Source organism: Martes martes (genome assembly GCF_963455335.1).
Source record: "Martes martes genome assembly, chromosome: 11".
Lineage (NCBI taxonomy): Eukaryota > Metazoa > Chordata > Mammalia > Carnivora > Mustelidae > Martes > Martes martes.
In genome coordinates this window covers 65,575,587-65,594,143 of record NC_137899.1, presented here as the reverse complement: position 1 = coordinate 65,594,143, position 18,557 = coordinate 65,575,587, and the positions used below count along the sequence as shown (strand labels likewise).

The window sequence follows — 18,557 nt, the reverse complement described above, 5'->3', positions numbered from 1 at the left end:
ACTTGTTTACCATTTAATTTAATTAATAGAAGAAACTACAGCAGCCATCAATTAATCACAGAGCACTTGCTATGTACAGGCACTGGGCTGAGCACATACACTGACATTCATAATCTCACTAAATTTGAATTACAACTCCCTAAGGCAGCTTCTTTTATTATCCCCACTTCACAGATAAGCAAACTGAGGTTTAGAGAGCTTAAATAATTGTTCAAGGTTGTAAAGCTGGGCTGGATTTTTAGCCCCAGAAGACCACAAAACTCTTAATTGCTATGCTCTACTGCTCCGCCTCAGACCTTCGAGTGATGGGTATTTAGATTCCAAATGAATCCTGGTTTGTTTGTCCAGCTGTTTAACTCACTCCCAAGTCTTACATTAAGATCCTTCAATTTCAGTAGACAAGGGTGGGGTCGATCTGGGGGGTGGTACAGGAAGGAGGAAGAAGGGAACCCAGAGAATTCAAATTTATAACAGGAAAATGGCTTGAAAAAGCTAAACGTAGGAGCTGGAGCCAAATGGTTTGGCAGATGCAGCCATGTTCAGGGGCGCGTGATGACAGGGACAGTCCTTTTTCCACTCCACTTTGAGCTGCCTTTATAGAATTTTATCTTTTATGTCCAAAGATCAAATAAAAAAAGATCACATTTAACGAGGACTAGGGGAAATAAACTGGTGGCAATTAAAGAGTAAAAATAACTTCTCTGTGGCTTCAGACCACAGGAGCTTTCTCATTTTAAGAGGCACAGGCAAATCACTTCAACAAGGCCTTTTGGGCTGCATCGTCTCATGTTTCCTCCCACACCCGCGGTGGTTAAAGTTATAGACAGTCATAGCCCTTGAACCCATGGAACTGTGTAATAAATGGAAGTACAGCCAGGCCAGACTCATCAATTCACAAATGCAACCTTGCAGCATGGAAGAAAAGATTATGGAATCCATTTTCTCAATGAGAGACTTTCCTTCTTCCATCTTTGAGCCTTTTTTCTACTCTCCTCTGACTTTGGATGCAAAGTCTGGGAGTTGGCCAAGACCCAAGGGATTCTCATTTCACTGCCTTGTTTTCTACCTGCAGACTGGTTTGAGGCTAGACCTGAACTCTTCCTCAGGCTTCAAATAACCAAGCTCACTCAAATGCCCAGAGGCAGCCAGAGTTATCTGAGATTCCCACCTCTGCCCTTTAGCCCTGTACCACTGCTGTGCAGACAGAATTTGGGAAGCACTCCTCAACCTTAGAGTCAAGCCAACACCTAGAAAAATCACTAGCTTCCCAGTGAGCCTGCAGACACACACAAAAAAAAAACCAGAATGACCTCTAGGAGATAACTCTGAAATACTCCCTGCAGTTTCTTAATTTGGTATATAATGTGGGACTGAGTCAAGATAAGATCTGTCTCCAACATAAGAAAGAAGAAGCGTTTACCATGTGCCCTGGGTGCCCCTGTTTTGTATGCCAAGAAATTTCATACACTCTGTTTCAAGGTTGAGTCAATCCTTGGTCTCTAACCAAAACCCATCCCCCAAAGCACTGCACCTACCGATAGAAAGTGGCATAGTCCACAGTTGAGTGGCAGGTCTGAAACTCCCAGGATTTGAGTTTCTGGCATTCTCGATGAGCTCGGAGCTTTACCTTCACTGTCCCTTGACACAGTTCAGGCACTGGTTTTCTCTGAGGTCTGTTGCAGAACTCATTGGACTCTACTCTCCAGGATTCAGCGAAGTCATCCACATCAAACTTGAAGTTTCCATCTCCACCAATTAAATCATCACGCTTATGTCCATTATAGTTGCCACAAAGACCGCAGAGCTTGCCCTTGAGATGAGGGGCAGCCATGACTTCAACAAAACTGTCTCCATCCCAGGATATTTCCAAACCTAGAGGAGAAGGAAAAGAAAAGAGGATCAACCACACTTAAATCCACCAATAATTCCCAAGCACATGTATCCTTACATAGTACAAATGACTAACCTCTAACAAGGAACAGTAAGTGTCTATCCAAATTCTTGGTTACTATTTAATCTCACCATACTAAATGCTGTATTATAGTACATGAAACACTTTTGGAGGCTCAGAATTTTAAAAATGTATAAAGTTTGTCCTTAAATATGATACCTTACATACCCTTGTTTAACTTGTAGAGGACCACTCATTGACCATGTTCCTCTTAGGGTTATAGTTTTGCTCTATAGTAATTGTGTTGGACCAACTTGTGCTTTCATGTACCCAATGATAAGTAAAATGTGGAAATGGAAAGATAACAAAGATGATAATTTTTAATGTAATTTTTTCTTAATCCAAACCCCCACATGTAATTATACTAAATGTCAAATACTAAATTATCTGTTACAGTGTAATTATTAAAGTAATAAATATATAGCTTCTGAAAAGATCCTCTTCAAAGAAAAACACTGGTATAGAAATGTCTGAAATGAAAACATTTGCCTCTTCATCATTTTACAGACATCCCTGAGAGAAGGATAGTTGTTTAATCAATGTTTCCTAGGGTTGAGGTGCTGTGGAACACTTCCAACCTTCACAGCCCTGAACTTCTCATAAACTTCAACATTTGAGGAGGCACTGGAGGCTACCAGGCCATGGGGGAAAATTCCTCATGTGCTCGAAAGAATCAGCAGGACAAAACGACCTTGTTCACCAAGGAAATAGTCTTTGCTCCAGAAGGTAGAGAACATGGGCTCCTCCTGGTTTGCTGAACTGACCATCTAAAATATTAGAGGCTTTGTCTATAAACATTCATTTTTTTTCCAGATAGGTGGCCCAAGATTTCAAGATCCATCAGTATATGACCCCACTGAATAGTGACATTTCTGTGTCACTTATAGGACAGCTAGGTTATCTTGTCATACATCAAAGATCAGTCTGACTAGAAGGTCAAGAAGAAATGCTCTCATGTACGTTCTGATATTGTGTGTGTAGATGCTGTCCATTAGATAAAGGTGAGGACTTTATTAAAAGCATTTTCAGACTCAAACCAGAGCAAAAGACACACTCTCCTGGTCCAAGTTTTCCTTTATGTCTCAAATGTGCGTTAGAAGCTTTTCTTACTGCTTTCCTGATAATACCTTGGCAGTGCCTGAGTTTCCGGAGAATGGGTGAAGTAGGTACCAGTTCGATGACATGAACACCAGGAGAATATCTACAACAAGTTGTGTGTGCTTTTCTGCCCTGGGACTTCACCTCATTCACTGTCACTGTCTCCTAAGAGTGACAAGCCAAAGGAAAAAATCCCTTTTTTAACAGAAAAAGAGAAAATCTTCCCACGTGTGTTTTTAAATCTTACCCTCTTGGGTTTCTAACAAACTCTAGTCTTTCATTTAGCCTGTTCTGAGCTTCTAGAAAGAGCAACATGACTTTCCTCCTAGAAGACCTTGCATGATTAGGCTGGTGAGAAAATGTCCAGAAGATGTTCAGAAGTTGGGGGATGAGGCAGTGATGAGAAAGTAGAAAGGGGTGGCGAAGGAGAGAATGGATCTTGTCTGGATGTAAAATTGGCATAAGACAAAATCAGAGTGATGTAAGATCAGTAAGAAATGCCCAGAAGTAGGATTCTAAAGCCAATATTCCTTAAGTCTGAACATGATCCAAGAGGAGAGAAGGCTAGCCAAATAGCATTCCTGTGAGTAGGCCACACAACTGCCACAAGAAAGAGTTACAAATCCACTTTAGGGAGTTACTGATAGAATAAACTAGTGGTCTAAAGCTGGGTTTCCCAAGAAATAAACAGAAAGGCCCATAAGGAAATCACTGCATGGTCAATGAAAGGAATGGAAGCATTCTTGGGACAAGGCAAATGATAAAGAAGATTTCTTGGTTTGGAGAAGGAGCTGGATTCAGAAAAGCAATTAAATAGAGTTGGGTAAAGAAGCAAGAAAGAAGGTCATAAGAAAATCTCTTTAGAGAGAGGTAAACCAAGAAACAGACTCTTAACTGTAGAGAACAAACTGATGGTTACCAGAAGATAGGGGGTGGGGAGAGGGAGTTTAAATGGGTGATGGGGATTAAGGAGGGCACTGTGATGAACACTGAGTATTGTATATAAGTGAGGAATCACTAAATACTACAATGGAAACTAACATTACACTGTATGTCAACTAACTGGAATTTAAATAGAAACTTGAAAGAAAAAAAAGTCTCTCTTAGGAGTAATTTGGTGAAGAGAGTAGAGCAAGAGGACAAGGTGATCAGAGAAAGGAGACACTGAGAACATCCACACACTGGACTGACCTCCTTGATGGATCTCTGTGAGACAATGGCATCGCCTCCGACAACCACAACTCTCTTATAAAGTGATTTATATTTCTTCATAGCCCACCATCTAACACATTATCTGGTACATAGTATATACTCACTAAATGAATCAATTACCCTGTAAATTGACACAACGAATCTGCAAAGCCAAAGAAATTGTGAATTTCATGCTAGTCAAGACACTGAAATAACAATTTTGAAAAAAGACAAGCAAACTATAATATGATTTGTAATACACTCTCTAAGGTATAGAAGAAACATGACCTCAGAAGCCTGTAGCCAGGCAGCTGCCCAGCAAGAGAAATGAGGGAAGAAAATCAATTCCATATAACATTCTAAGTTTAAGAGCATACTTCCAGAGACTTTCCATGTTGCAAAATTTTCCAAACTGCAAATCTCTTTCCTAGACAGTAGGCAAATACTATTCTTCCAAATGCCACTACAGTTGAGAATTTATATCCAAAGGAGTTCCAACATCATTATTGACAATGATATAACAAATTAGAGACTTTGGGCAACTGAGTTTGTCAGAAATCAACTCACGGCGAACAAGCCAATGATTATGTTCTTTTCAGGCAATGGACTGGTGGTCCATGCAGGTTTGGGAAGATGAAGACCCACTGTTTTTAGTAAACTCTTTTCAAAACTCTTAACTTCTCAGTAATTCAAAAAAAAGGAAAAAAAAAAAACACACATGGTCCCCACAGTAAGGGAATACTTGGTAATCCACTCTCTCTTCCTCCTCTTTTCTTTGTTATTAAGAGGATTTTCAAGTGCCCAATACTAAGTTTCATATTGTATAGGGATGACTTACCCAACTATAGATACCTTTGTCTATTGTGTACCATACACATACGTGTTTGCATGATTGTCATTACCCTCTACATGAGTAAAATCCATGCAAAGTAAATTACAATAGTGACAGGCAAAATAATGAGTAAGTTGTAATTGAAAAAATTGCTCTTCCAAGAGATATTTTAAATAGGCATCTTATGAAATGAAAACATTGTGGTAGGGGCTGGGGTTAGCCCTTTCTACAGCTGGGATGAGTTTCCCCATTCCTCTGCATGGGAAATTAGGTAGAAATAACTGGCAGAGTCAGAAGGCCAAAGCCAAAGCACATGTCCCATCTGGGGGTGTAAGCAGCAGCCACATTCTTTCCACTGCAGGAAGCACCTTCCAATTATCCCTTCTCACCAGTGAATGTTTTACCAACTTGTTTTTTACCCTTCACATGTGTAGCCAGGCTCCAGACCACTAGTTTTTTGGGCAGGGAGAAGGAGGGAGAAGGAAGTCGTTGTTCTTTTGTTGTCATTTTTGTTTTGCTTTGTTTTGTTATTTTGTTGTTCTCCTTGGTACTTTTGCTGGTGTTTCCTTAAAAGACAGAGGAGGTACAAAATCCATAGACAAATCCATATGATGCTTTAAAATGGATGGTTTTTCTGTTCAGATTTTATACCAAAGGAAAAAAGAATAAGAAAAATATGTGTAGTCTCCAGGTTCATAAACTACAGAACTCTACCGAAAGTAAAATAAAAAAACCCACACTCCCACGTGTTAATGCCTTCGGGTGGATCTGACGTAACTCTCTCAGGTAGAGTTGATGAAGTGAACAGATGGCAGAAAGGAAATATTTTTAAATTATTCACTAACTGCCAAGAATTGGGGTCGGAGCGTGATGGGGGTGAGCAGAGCTTTCTCCAGCTACTAAGCCTGCTCTGTGCCCTCTGTACCACCCCTGTTGTTATTAGGTAAGCAACTACAGCCTAATCCCACCACACAGCAAGCCACCTGCGCTCCTCTGCCAAACGATTCCCTCCTGAAGTGCTGAGTTCAGAAACCACAGGGGCAAAGAGTCATTCCTCCCCATTACCCATCCTCCAGCTGCAGGCTTAATTTAAGCTGTTATTTTGAAGAAAGGACCCTTTGATCATACAAGTTTATGAAATTAAAAAGATAATCTATGGGAGAAGAACACTCCAAGGATATACTGTGATATTTTAAATGGACAATCAATAGGTGATAAAAAGAAAATATCCCTCAGGGGTAGTACAAACTGAGATTGGTTTTGGGAGAAGACCTGTGTCCGGAAATGGAATCGTTTCATTCCAAGGATAATCTCAAAGCAAGTTTAGAGCCCAGAGGAATACAGTTCTTCCCTAGGAAACAGAAAGTTTATGCTATGGGAAATTGTTCAGCTGGGTATTATGGGCATCGCATAACTTACTTGCATCATGGGAAAAAAAAGGAAAGGAAATTGTAAAATTGAGTTCAAGGCTGAGAAGAGTTAAATTCACTAATCTAATTATGGTGTTTACGATCTAGTATTATTTTCTTAGCAGCCTCAACCTTTCACTCATTTTTACAATGTGGAATCCTGACAAGAGGACACTTATTCCATAAGGTTTTGCCAGCTATGGGCAGAACAGAATTGAAGCTCCTAGACTGTTAGCAGTCTTCCAGTGTCCAGGATCGCTTCGGAAGTTGGGCTGGGGTCAGCCAATAATTTCCATATCGGTAGAACCCATTGTGTTCCTCTGGGATGCAAACAGATCAGCAAGGTCCTTCTAATTAGCGCTCTGTAATAATGAGTCATCTTGTGCACAACTGACAGGGAGCCACAAACTGTTGCTCTCTTTAAAGAAATGAGCTGAGGCCGACATCTACACATCTACAGAGTGACACGTCATTTGAATAAAACAACAGGTGTCTGAATTTTCTGAAGAGGACTAATCCCTCTAAAATTGAATAAATAAAGCTCTTCACACCTGCCACTTTCAAAGTGAAGTTGGGAGTCCTTCTCCCTTTATAGAATGCTCCAATACATTAATATTTAACTTTTTCTCACCAAAACCATGTTATGCTCTCTAAATAAAAACTCCCTGGGCTTCGTCTTGGCTTCCTGCCTTTGTTTAGCTAAGCTGGCATTCCATAAACTCAGATCAATTTGTCAAATGTATTTTGGCTTGAACTGAAATAATTAACAGCGTTCTGAAGGTACAGCAGAGAACAGTCTCTAGAGTTCCTCATAAGGGCCTGCTCTATCAAATCTTTCTCTTTTGGATCCTTATTATCTAAAGGAACTGGAATGTAATTGATGCTTTTACACTATTACATTTTCATCAATATAAAAAGCAAGAAGTATGTTGATTTCCTCAAGTGTCATGCTGACAGAAATAGCATTCACCAGGAGAGCATGCAGTTCAGTATCAAACCGACAAACAATATGGATTAACCAAAGGCAGTGTGGAAGGAATCAGACATGACATAATCGAAGGTGTAAATGAGCTGAATTCATTCTTTCGGGCTGATATCGAAGGGCAGACTTCTGCTTCTAAGAAGCCTCTTTAGGTAGCTCACAAGAATGTGAGCTTTCATTGAGCCCCTAGGAGTAACCTGCTAGCAGCTATGAACAGTTTGGCCTAGGGGGGATGTGTCAGTCTATGGAGGGGAAATGCCGAGTCCAGTAGGTGGCAGGCAATAGGGGATGCTGAGAAAGGGGAGCGGCAAGCCGGTCCACGGACCCAAGGCTGGGGGAAGCACACTCAAAGCTCCCTAAGCTTCCTCCAGCAGAGCCAATGGTTCTAGCCATCCACAACTCAACAAGCACCTTCCCCAGGGTCAAGAATGGACAGGATTGCTGGTCACTTGGCCATGTACACTCCTACCTGCACACCCACACATTTGTGGTTTAGGTTTGAGGACTCCCCCCCTTCTGGGACAGACGCTAACTAAGAAAACAGTCTTTCTCACAGATGTGAAACTGCACATTACTGGCTGAGCTGGGAGAAACACTGACAATTCCAAGCTGGACATCAAGGGCCTACCATTGCAACAAAACACGAGAAAAGAGGAGGTTATTTGGAGAGCACAAATGCTATTCTGGACGAGGAAGTCAGCAGACTGCAAGACTGCTGTGAGTGGCACTGGACGGCAAGGCTCCACGGTGTGCAAATTTCTCCCACTCTTTTGTGCCATCTTGGAGGTGTCCCCTCGGAACCCTAATGAGCGGGCATGAGGCCATGCCTGCAGTCCCAAAACTCGGCCACCTCCGGGTTGCCCTCCACGGAAGAAGCAGAGCGCTTGGGTGGTGTGGCTATGCGGGCTGGTGAGGCAGAGGGGAGAGCCAGAGGGACACAGAAGCCCACCTGCTTTGGTTGTCACTTTCAAGAGGTAGCCATCCAGGTCGATGTGGAACTGCGGCGCCTGGCAGGGCAGCGCGATGCGCGAGCCGTTCCAGCGCACGGTCAGGTGCTGCTGGAGGCTGACGGTGCTGGCGCCCAGCACCAGGTCCACAGACTTGGTCCAAGAGAAGGAGCGGGTCCTGCGTGCGTCGTTCTTCACCAGCACCTGAAAGGGCGAGGCAGGGGAGGAGCAGTCTTTTGTCAAAACGTACTGACATGTCCCCTGAAAGTTAAATGTCCGTCCGTCAAAAGTGTTGTAGTGGGGATCTCCGAATACCGTGCAAACGCCGGGCTCTGTGGATGAGTGAGAGACAAAAGCAGGTCATAAACCGAGCGCAGGATTCAAAAAGACATCAGAGATCCCTGCAATATTAACCTGGATGGGGGCACCTGCCAGGTAAGGGAGGGCCTTAGCAGAGATGCACTAGTGGAAATCAACTTAAAAAACATGTTTGGTTGTTTTAAAAGTCTGTGCCAAACATCCTAGGACGGGCAATACTTTGGCTGCTCTTATACTGAAAAGTTATTCATAACTCTTCCAAAGTTTTAAGCCATCTCTATTTTGGAGCCTTGATATGCCTCTATGTTCTTATTTTAAGGGTTAGAGAAATGAAACTAAGATAATTCACAAACAGAACTGGCCTTACTTCATAACCCATATGAACAAAAACCAAAAATGAATAAAAGGCAACAACGTAAATGACAATACAGGAAAACAATAGTATTATTTCCATCTAACAGATATAAAAAATGTGGAAATACGGTATTCTCAGTGTTACTCATTTTTTTTAAGATATTATATTCAACACCATGTATTTACTAAGGACAAATAAACAGAATTGCCAAATAGACACATACCTAATACCATTAGGAAATAAAGTAGTGATAAAATCAATAGTCTCTATGTTTTTTACATGTGCAAGATTCCTATATTTTGGTCTGTTTATCAAAATCCAAGGTTGGATAAAAATAAATCGTAAAACCCATCATTTAATAAATTTAAGAAATTCCAAAGCATTCATCACTTCAAAGTACCATTCATTCAAATATTTGTAAAACCCAGGCAAAGTTTGACACTGGGAACACCTCAAAGATTGTTATAGAAAATTAAATATTTCTTTTTTTAAAATTATATTTAGCAATGATATGTTCTCCATGTAAATATATTTTATCTATTTTCAGGGAGGCATGAACAACCAGGAAACGAGGAATTCATTTAGATAAAGGAGCCCACATGATAAAAGAACTATAATAAAAAGATCAATTTCCAGTCATCACCAGCACAGGTTCAGAATATGAAACTATCCTATCAGCAACTGCTCAGAACATGTAAGAGAAGAATTAAAAGTTAACACAGAGGAAGGATGTGCCAACTGATCTGATAGGACCAGTGAGATCCAAGACAAACATGTGTTTTTAATTTCTAAAGTGTTTGGAGAATAATGTTGTTTTATGTTATGATATATTATGTCATTTTATATGTCAAGTACATTTGACTCCATATAAATCACATGTATTTGGAATTTGGTAAATTAATTACTTGTTTTAAGCTTTCCTTGTCAATATCTGATAGAGACTCAAAAAGATACAGTTTTTGGTGTGTAGGGTAGTTTCAATGAGCAAATGCTTTAAGGAATATGCAAAGGCACTACTTGGGGTAAGAGAGTGGAAGAAATGGGAGGGGGAGAGAAGTTCTGAGAGCTTAGCCACCAAATTTATTTTGCCCTCCAATTCTGTTCCCTTCTTGTCCTTCTCTTGATTGTTTTTCCCTTATGATTCCAATTATACTCAGTTTGTTGCTTCACATGGGACCCCACCTCCAACTTTCTAATCTTATATCCACCCCCAACTAGGATTCCCATCTATCTAACCACTCCATAATGTAAGTGCCAGTCTTTCCTCCATGTGGCTGCTTTCAAAATTGTCCTATCACACATTTCCCTCACAGTCTAACAAAAGGAATCTTTCCCTGGCATGCAAATGGTATTTGTTTGGTTGACAAGGGGGCAAAGCAGTTCTCTGGGACACACTGAATGGCATCAGAAAAATTATAGTTCTGAGTTAATACTATAATGCGCCAAAAAAAGACTATTAACATGACCACCAGATGCACCAAATTCAAGAGAAGGGCTTTTTCAGAGTTCTTAACTCTGCATACTCAAGAAAATCCAAAATCTATCAAGGCTTTTGAGCTTTGAGCTTGAAACAGATGGACCTCAGCCTGGAAAGGGCAAGGCATTAATGAAGAAGCTGAGATACTCCTATTTTCAAATCTCCTCTCAGCTGGGATCAGGAACAGGGAATGCCTACACCTTCTGCCCAGAGTCTGAAGTGGCAATCTTCCCCTCGTACCAAGGATAATCCATGGCTTCTCCTGGTTTTCTGACAACTGCATCCAAATTATCATTAACAAAACCAGTAATAGTTAGCACTTACCAAGAATTCATTACCTCCCCTAGCACAGTTCTACAAGCCTACTGTTCCTGGATACATCATTAGAAAATGGATATTTCGACTGTCTTAAAATTAAACAAAGAGCTAAGCACTTGGTAGTAAATCCATAAAATAAACTATTACCTAGTCATTGAAAAAGTGTATGAATAACGTTTGTGATTGAGGAAGCACTTATGACATATTAAGTGAAAAATAGGAAACAAAATTCTGCTACAGGATAATCTTTTTTCAAGATTTATCTATCTATTTGAGAGAGAGAGCATGTGCGGAGGAAGAGGGAGAGAGAGAAAATCTCTAGCAAACTCCCCGTTGAGCAGGGAGCCTGACACAGGACTCAATCTCACGACCCCGAGATCATGACTTGAGCCAAAACTGAGAGTCGGACCCTCAGCCAACTGAGCCACCCAGGCACTCCTGTTTATCAGATAATCTTAACTGTTTTAAAATAAATGCACAAATACACACCCCCAAATTGTCAATTTCTTGGTGGCAGAACCATGAGTGATTCTTTTTCTTCTTACTTTTGCTTTTCTGTTGTTTTTGTTGTTGTGGTTTTGCTCTTAAGAGTCAAAATGTGAGGGGCGCCTGGGTGGCTCAGTGGGTTAAGCCTCTGCTTTCAGCTCAGGTCATGATTTCAGGGTCCTGGGATCGAGCCCCACATCAGGTTCTCTGCTCAGCGGGGAGCCTGCTTCCCCCTTTCTCTGCCTGCCTCTCTGCCTACTTGTGATCTCTGTCTGTCAAATAAATAAATAAAATCTTAAAAAAAAAAAAAGAGTCAAAATGTGGGCACCTGTAGATAAGGCCAGTTATATGACCAAGAAAATCCTCAAAGCAGCAAGAGAAAATACACTGCCTACAGTGGCCCTGGGGAAGCCTGAGCTTACTCATAGCTGGGCAGAAAGCAATGAGGGACATCCAGGGAGACCAGGCTAGGGAAATCACATGTAACAGGGCTGTCAGCAAAGATATTTTGCAAGAGGCCCTAACTTGTAGAAGAGAGAGGTTTGGAGATCAGAATGATTTTTCTCTGTAACAGCAAGATAGAAGAGGCCAACAAAATTTCATGACTAGGAAGATGCTTGAGAATTATGTGTTATATTTGGGGACATTTATATCACGAGCTAAAATAATTTTGAAACCTTGGCCCTTTTTCCTGGCACCTCAAGTTCCCTGTGCCAGATCCTGCAGGAACAGTGAACACATGCACTGGAGAATGGCTTGAAGTGAAAATCTCAGGGTCACACAGATCTGCCTAGCTGGAAAGGAAAAGAGCTAGAGAACACTTAAGGGACACAAAAGAATGTTGTAAGCTCGTGTGTGTGTGCGCGCGCGCGCGCGCGCACGCGTGCACGCGCGCATTTTTCCAGCAGACCCAGTGAAATGAGCTGCAGTCCAAAATATCCAGATGTCCGGTCACACTCTTCTGGAAAGCTTGGAATGATAGTCAGAACTAGACAAATGGACCGTTCTATAACTAATTTTGTTTGAGTATGTATAAGTCAGAGGATAGAGAAAAAAATTCCAATTTACAAGTAGTGGTATATTTTTTCATAGTCCTTTAAAATTAAATCATCAAATGCTGTTTTGGTTTGTTTTCCTTATATGTACACAATGTCTAAGCACAGAAAAAAAATTAGGAGCATATAAACCCAAATATTAAGAGTAGTATTTTTTCTCTTAAGTAATGGAATTATGTGTGACATATATTTTTCCTTTCATTGTTTATGTGTATTTATATTATTATTTACATTACATTTCATTATTTACAATGTCTAGATATACTTTTAGAATACGAATATTTGTCTTAAAAAATGAAAAATACTGGACTAAAACACAGTGGTTTGATGTTATATACTTTAATAAGACCACTATGAGAATTAAGAGTCAGGATGCTTCTAAAAATGTAATTCTGATATTTTTCTCCTAACCTCATCAGGTACATGTATTTCTGCCATGAGTATATTTATTCTAATGAAATGCCTTCCTTCTGAGAGCAGTGATTATTCCCAAAACATCTGTCAAAGAAAATTAAGGGAAAATTACACAATTCCACGTTATAAAGAAAATAAGAGAAATCAAACAGACTCCAAACCCCCACCTCCAAAACACAACCAAACAACAACAGAAGAAGAAAAGTATCATTCATGGTTCTGTGACCAAGAAATAACCACTGTTTACAGTTTGGGGCTGGGTGTGTGTGTGCGTGTGTGTGCGTGTGTGCGTGTATATGCACATGTGTTGTGTGTAGTTTAACACAGTTAAGATTATTCTGTACTGGAATTTCATTTCCTCTTCACTTAATATGTCATAATATATCCCCCATCATTAAAATCACTTTGAAAAATAGAAAACGACTTCCGTCCTCAGTCTTTTACTTCTGCAAAGAGGATGGTCTCTCCTACTCATAGTACCACAGCACCACACAGATCAGCTCATGTCTGGAAATGTTCTAACCACAAGAAAGTCTATCAAATAAAAAAAACACAGCTTTAAACTTTTGTCAACACAAATCACAGGAAAAGGTCCTGTGGGACTATGGGTCACTGGGCCATGCAGGGAACCCCAGGTGGGTAAGATTCGTGATGATGTGCCAAGTCTGAGTCAAGAACCAGGAAAGGCTGGGATTAGACACACTGCCTTTAACACAAGTCCTGATGCTGCCCCTGCACACGATGTAAGCCTCTGACGTAAAAAGGCTATGAGTGCCCCAGCAGGGACTGATCTTCTCCATGCAAGAGGCTCTGGCCACACGCAGAGGTGTCCCTGACAGCTGTTGCCCTGTGGGACCTGAGGGCCAAGAGATGCTCCACTATGTGGCACCTGGATTCCTAGAAGATTTTGCTTTTTTGTCTTCTTAAGTAAAAATTTAATCTAACTTTACTGTGTGAATGGGTGGGGGGGGGGCAGAAGAGGGGTTATGGGTCTCTTTCCACCAATCTATAATTAACCAGATCTACATATCTACAAATCTAGATATGAAAAACTCATTTTTAAAAAGTTGAGTGGAGATACCATTAAGAATGTAAATTTCTTCTCACATATTTTTCCATATAGTCACCAACTCCAAACAGAAGAGCAAAGAAAGCAGCCCCTAACTTCAAGATCTAATCTAAAATAAATCTAACTCCAATGTCATGGCTGATTTAGGACCTCCCCAACTGAGCCCAGTGCTACCCTATCTCTTACCTTTGCTCCTGGGGGAGGGGAGAGATGCATGCACCTGTCCCACACTTCACAGTTTCCAGTGCATGGATCCTTCACCTCCTGGTTCAAAAGCCAACTCCCCATAGCACCTTCCCAATGTCTCAGCCAAAGACATTTCTCTTCCCTCAAAATCCAAAGGCAAAACTGACCACAGAGCTCAAATTGTCTGGGACAGTCTATTTCAAACGCTCTATGCTATAGACACATGATGTTTTTCAGTTTGAGGGGTAAAAATATTATCTCCAAACCCATCACAGGCTTATGATAAATCAACTTCCTCCCTAACTTATAGTTAGAATGTATCCTTAACTCCTAAACCAGGCTTTAAACCCTTATATGTAAACTTTGTTCTCAGTGCCTGGCACCCTGCCATGTAAATTGGAGGTATATACATGTATATTACATGGATTCATCCTTGCATTACTATCAGCGATGCCTGCTCTCCCACATATGAAGTATCCGTAAATATTTGTTGAATGAATGGGTTAATTAATTAAAGAATACATTTTAGTAGAAAAAAACCGCCCACACTGAACTCACTAAAAGAGATAGCTAATGACTAGCAGACAGCAAGTTATCAAAAGGATTTCTTACTTAATCAGTTAACTAATTGGAGAATTAATTAATGCTCTCAGAAAAAGGAATTAAGGCTGCAGATGAAATTAAGGTTGCTCATCAGCCGACCTGGAGATGGGGAGATTATCCTGGATAATCCAGGCAGGACAAACATCATTGTCCCCATAAACGAAAGAGAAAGGCAGGAAAATAAGTGTCCCAGTGACACAGTGCGAGGTGGACTGGACTTGCCATCGCTGGCTTCAAAGACAGAATGGGGCCTCAAGTCAAAAAAAAAAAGGGGGTGGCCTCCAGGTGCTGAAAAAGGTAGAAAACAAAACAAAACAAAAAAAACGAACACAGATTCTCCCCCAGAGCCTCCAGACAACCGCAGCCTGGCTGATACCTTGATTTTGGCCCATTCAGAACCATTTCAACCTTCTGATCTTCAAGACAATACGTGTTGTTTTAAGCCACCAGGTTTGTAGTAATTTGCTACAGCAGCAACAGGAAACGAATAAACTCGGCAATAGCCAAGAAGAGTCGTTTAAAGTGACCACTTCATGCCGGGTACCGTGCCAGATGTTTTCCATATTTTCACTATCTCCTTTAATCCTCACTACTTCTCTGCACACTGTATTTCATTAATCTAATTTCTCAGCAATGAGTTCAGAGAAGTGGCCATGATGCCCATGGTCATGCAGCCAAAGGCAGTAAAAGCAGAGTCCAACCCAGTCTCTGCAGCTCTGAGGCCAGTACCTTCCTCATGATCACTCGATGGTTCCACTGATACCCTGGACCACAGCGTCCTACACGGCTATTGTGAACTAGATGGGATCACAGAGCTCTTTGGGAATCTGAAGAAATGTGTAGCCACTCTTCTTCCCAAATGCACACAAGTGTATCCACTCCAACTCAGAGGTTCATGGCCACTCTGTCCCAAGACTGATCAAGGAATCCATCAACTTCCATTTAAGAATACTATCTAGAAGTTAGTTATAAACTATATTACATGGTTCTCTTATTTGGTATTTTATATTTCATCTCCCCAACCTCATTGTAAGTTCCTAAATTCAGGGTCTGTACCAGCTTTTTATCCATTTCCTTTAGAGCACCCTCCAGAGTACTGGAGAGAGTAGTTATTATTAGTTTTATAATTATGTTATATGACTCCAGCAAATAGACATCCACTGTTGGCTAAAATAGGACGGAATAAGACTGTAACATACATATAAAACATAGATCTGTTGAAAAGACAATGTGAGTTGAGTCCATCTATAAAAGACATAAGAAATGTAGATTTGGGGCTAGCATCGAGTAAGCCTTCTAGGCCAAAAGAGTAGTGTTCATCAAGTCACATGGCAGCTGGTATAAGAAGAGCAGGAGACTGATCAGACCAGAGTGGGGAGTAACTTCGGGAGACGTGAGACACACAAATTGTCTAAATAAATTGGCCTGAGATTTATTGCCAGCCTGAGAAGTTTAAATGTATTCCGAAGAACCAACAGTCCTTAATGTGCTTCCTATGAAACATCAATCTTGCCCGCTGCTCTGCCAAAATAAGTAGAAATTAAAAAAAAAAAAATGTCTGCAGCTCAAATTAGTTCAGGAGGTACTCCATACTCCATCACCCTCCTGAAAGTTTACCCTGCACATTGGCATATAAAGGGCTCTGCAAATTCTGCAGCAAAGAAACATATTTGAGTTTATTTGAACCAGCATTTCCCTCATGTATTTAATCACAGAGCCATGTTTTGAAAATATTATTCATCTCTTTTCCTCAGCACTAGCATTTTATAAAACAAACTCTGAGAAACTCCGAGAGACAGTGAAGGCAGCCGGTGTAGGTTCTTGCGAAGGCCAGTGGCATGCGGGAAGGGCTGAAGGAGAAAAGACTGAGGTCAGTTGCAGGCAAGGGGATGAAGGTCTGGCTGCCATGGAAATGGGAAGGAAATTATTTATTAGAAAAACAATACAAAGAGACAATCAAGCAGACTTGATGACTGATTAGCAACATGGGAGAGAAATGCCAAGAGCATGAGAAATAACATTAAGGCCCCAAACCTGTGCAGCTGGGATAAGGGGGTGCCAGAATTCAGTCAACAGATAGAGGCTGGAAACAGCCAGTCATTTTTCCATCCAACTCCCAACCCTGACAATTAGGAGAATTAAAGGTAGCAACTGTTACTAAAATTCAAATGCAGTGCTTTGAAAGAAGAATGTGGTCTCCAAAAAAATAAGAAGCTGAGATTGACCATATCAGCATCTTGTCAAGAAGTCATATTAAGGTCCTCAGAAATCAGAAATCAGAAACCAGAATGAGAGAGGAACTATAGAAGGGGCTGTGGAGGCAGAGCCATGAGCTCACGGGGTGAAAAGGTGAAAAAACAGAAGGCGAAGAGATACGTGTTCTAAGGACAGACGTGGAAGGGCAGAGCAGAGTGGTGGAATGGTGGCTGCGGCAGAGGCGGAGTACTCACCAAGAAGGGACTGTGATTAGAAGAAAGAATGACAGAGTTCATAAATTAAAACTCCGCATCAAAGGGAACTACATAGTGCAGCTAATGAGTCATTTCTCCAAACTCCAAGGGAAGGCTAGACCTTCAAGTATTGTAACCCAAGAAATGGGAGGGTAAGTGACCTCATAAATGTAGTTAAGTTTTTAAAAGGTTAGAAAATACAATGGCTCTCTAGTTGTGCAGAGAGAAAAGAAATTGGCAAACTTCATATATGTTTGGAGGCAAGCCTCTGAAACAAAAATGTAGTCAATGGAAAGCAATAGTTCTTACAAGTGTTGGCTTTGGAGTCTCATGGAGCAGGGTATCAGCTGCCCTCACCCTATTTAACTTCTCAGATCCTCAGATCTCTCATTTGTAAAATGGAGCTTCTACTTCATGGATCATTTTGAGGGCTCAACGTCAGGATACATGGAGAATGTTTATCACAACACGGACTGACATGCGCTTGCATTCAATAAATCTTTGCTGGCAATAGGAGCAACTTTAGTGGAAACAGAAGTAACAACTTTTGTTGTTCTTATTTTGCTCATAGTAGATATGACCTCCAGAGAGGAATAAATCTGCCTCAGTTTTCTATACAGTAATGTGTAATTTATTATACAGTATTTTCTACAAAGTGTAATACTAGTTTCAGAGTCTCCATTGTCTGGTCACTTTGCTGTATTTTAGATATACCATTGCTAAGGGGTTTTGGTCACCAGTTTCTTCAGTCAAAGCTAGGTATATGCCTCTTTCTTGAAATTCAAGATGGCAGACTTGACTAAATGTACCAGATGGCTCATAATGAGTTTATATATCTCTTCCTATTCAAAACATATTCTTTCAAAATTAAGCAAGAAAATAACTTTTAACTGAATGATTTAATAATGGTGCATTTATATTAATACTTTCCTAAACAAAGATCCAGGGAGGCCAGTTAGAACAAATACTGGACTAAAAGGTTAAAAAAGAGAGAGAGAGCAGGTTCTCACCCAGTCTTTCAGTTAATACTACCAGGAGCCTCAGTTTTCTCACCTGAGAAGTGAAAGGGCTGACCTCAGTATTAAGGTTCATCTACTTATACAATCCCATGATGCTGCAATGGTGATGAGTCTGAGTGACAGAGCAACTCTGCCCTTCTTCCTTATTCCTGGTGGAAATTCTATAGTTATTTCAAGTTTAAAATTACATGTATTTTAATATTGTAAGTAAGAAAATTTGGAGAGGCCTTCACCTTAGTGTTGAAAATACCTAAGGCAGCAAGAAGCGGGGGGATATCTAGAAAAATGAGTGGACATGGAAAACCAAGCCAGTTGCATTTGTCAGTGAGCACAGAGCATACCAACTACCACGGCTCCGCACCTGAGCAGAGGTGAAGGTGTCACCAGGAAGACAAAA

The 18,557-nt window shown here is 40.8% G+C and overlaps 1 protein-coding gene across 2 annotated transcripts in view; it reads right to left on the bottom strand.

Annotated features, from left to right (window-relative positions):
- BMPER (BMP binding endothelial regulator) overlaps nucleotides 1-18,557 on the bottom strand; it is a 247,467-nt gene that overhangs the window by 70,403 nt on the left and 158,507 nt on the right. For both annotated transcript variants that reach the window (XM_080818648.1, XM_080818647.1), the window contains exons 12-13: nucleotides 8,413-8,742; nucleotides 1,536-1,872 (exon numbers count right to left, since the gene is read on the bottom strand). In XM_080818648.1, coding sequence (XP_080674774.1) covers nucleotides 1,536-1,872; nucleotides 8,413-8,742 — 667 coding nt within the window. The remainder of the gene's footprint in view (nucleotides 1-1,535; nucleotides 1,873-8,412; nucleotides 8,743-18,557) is intronic.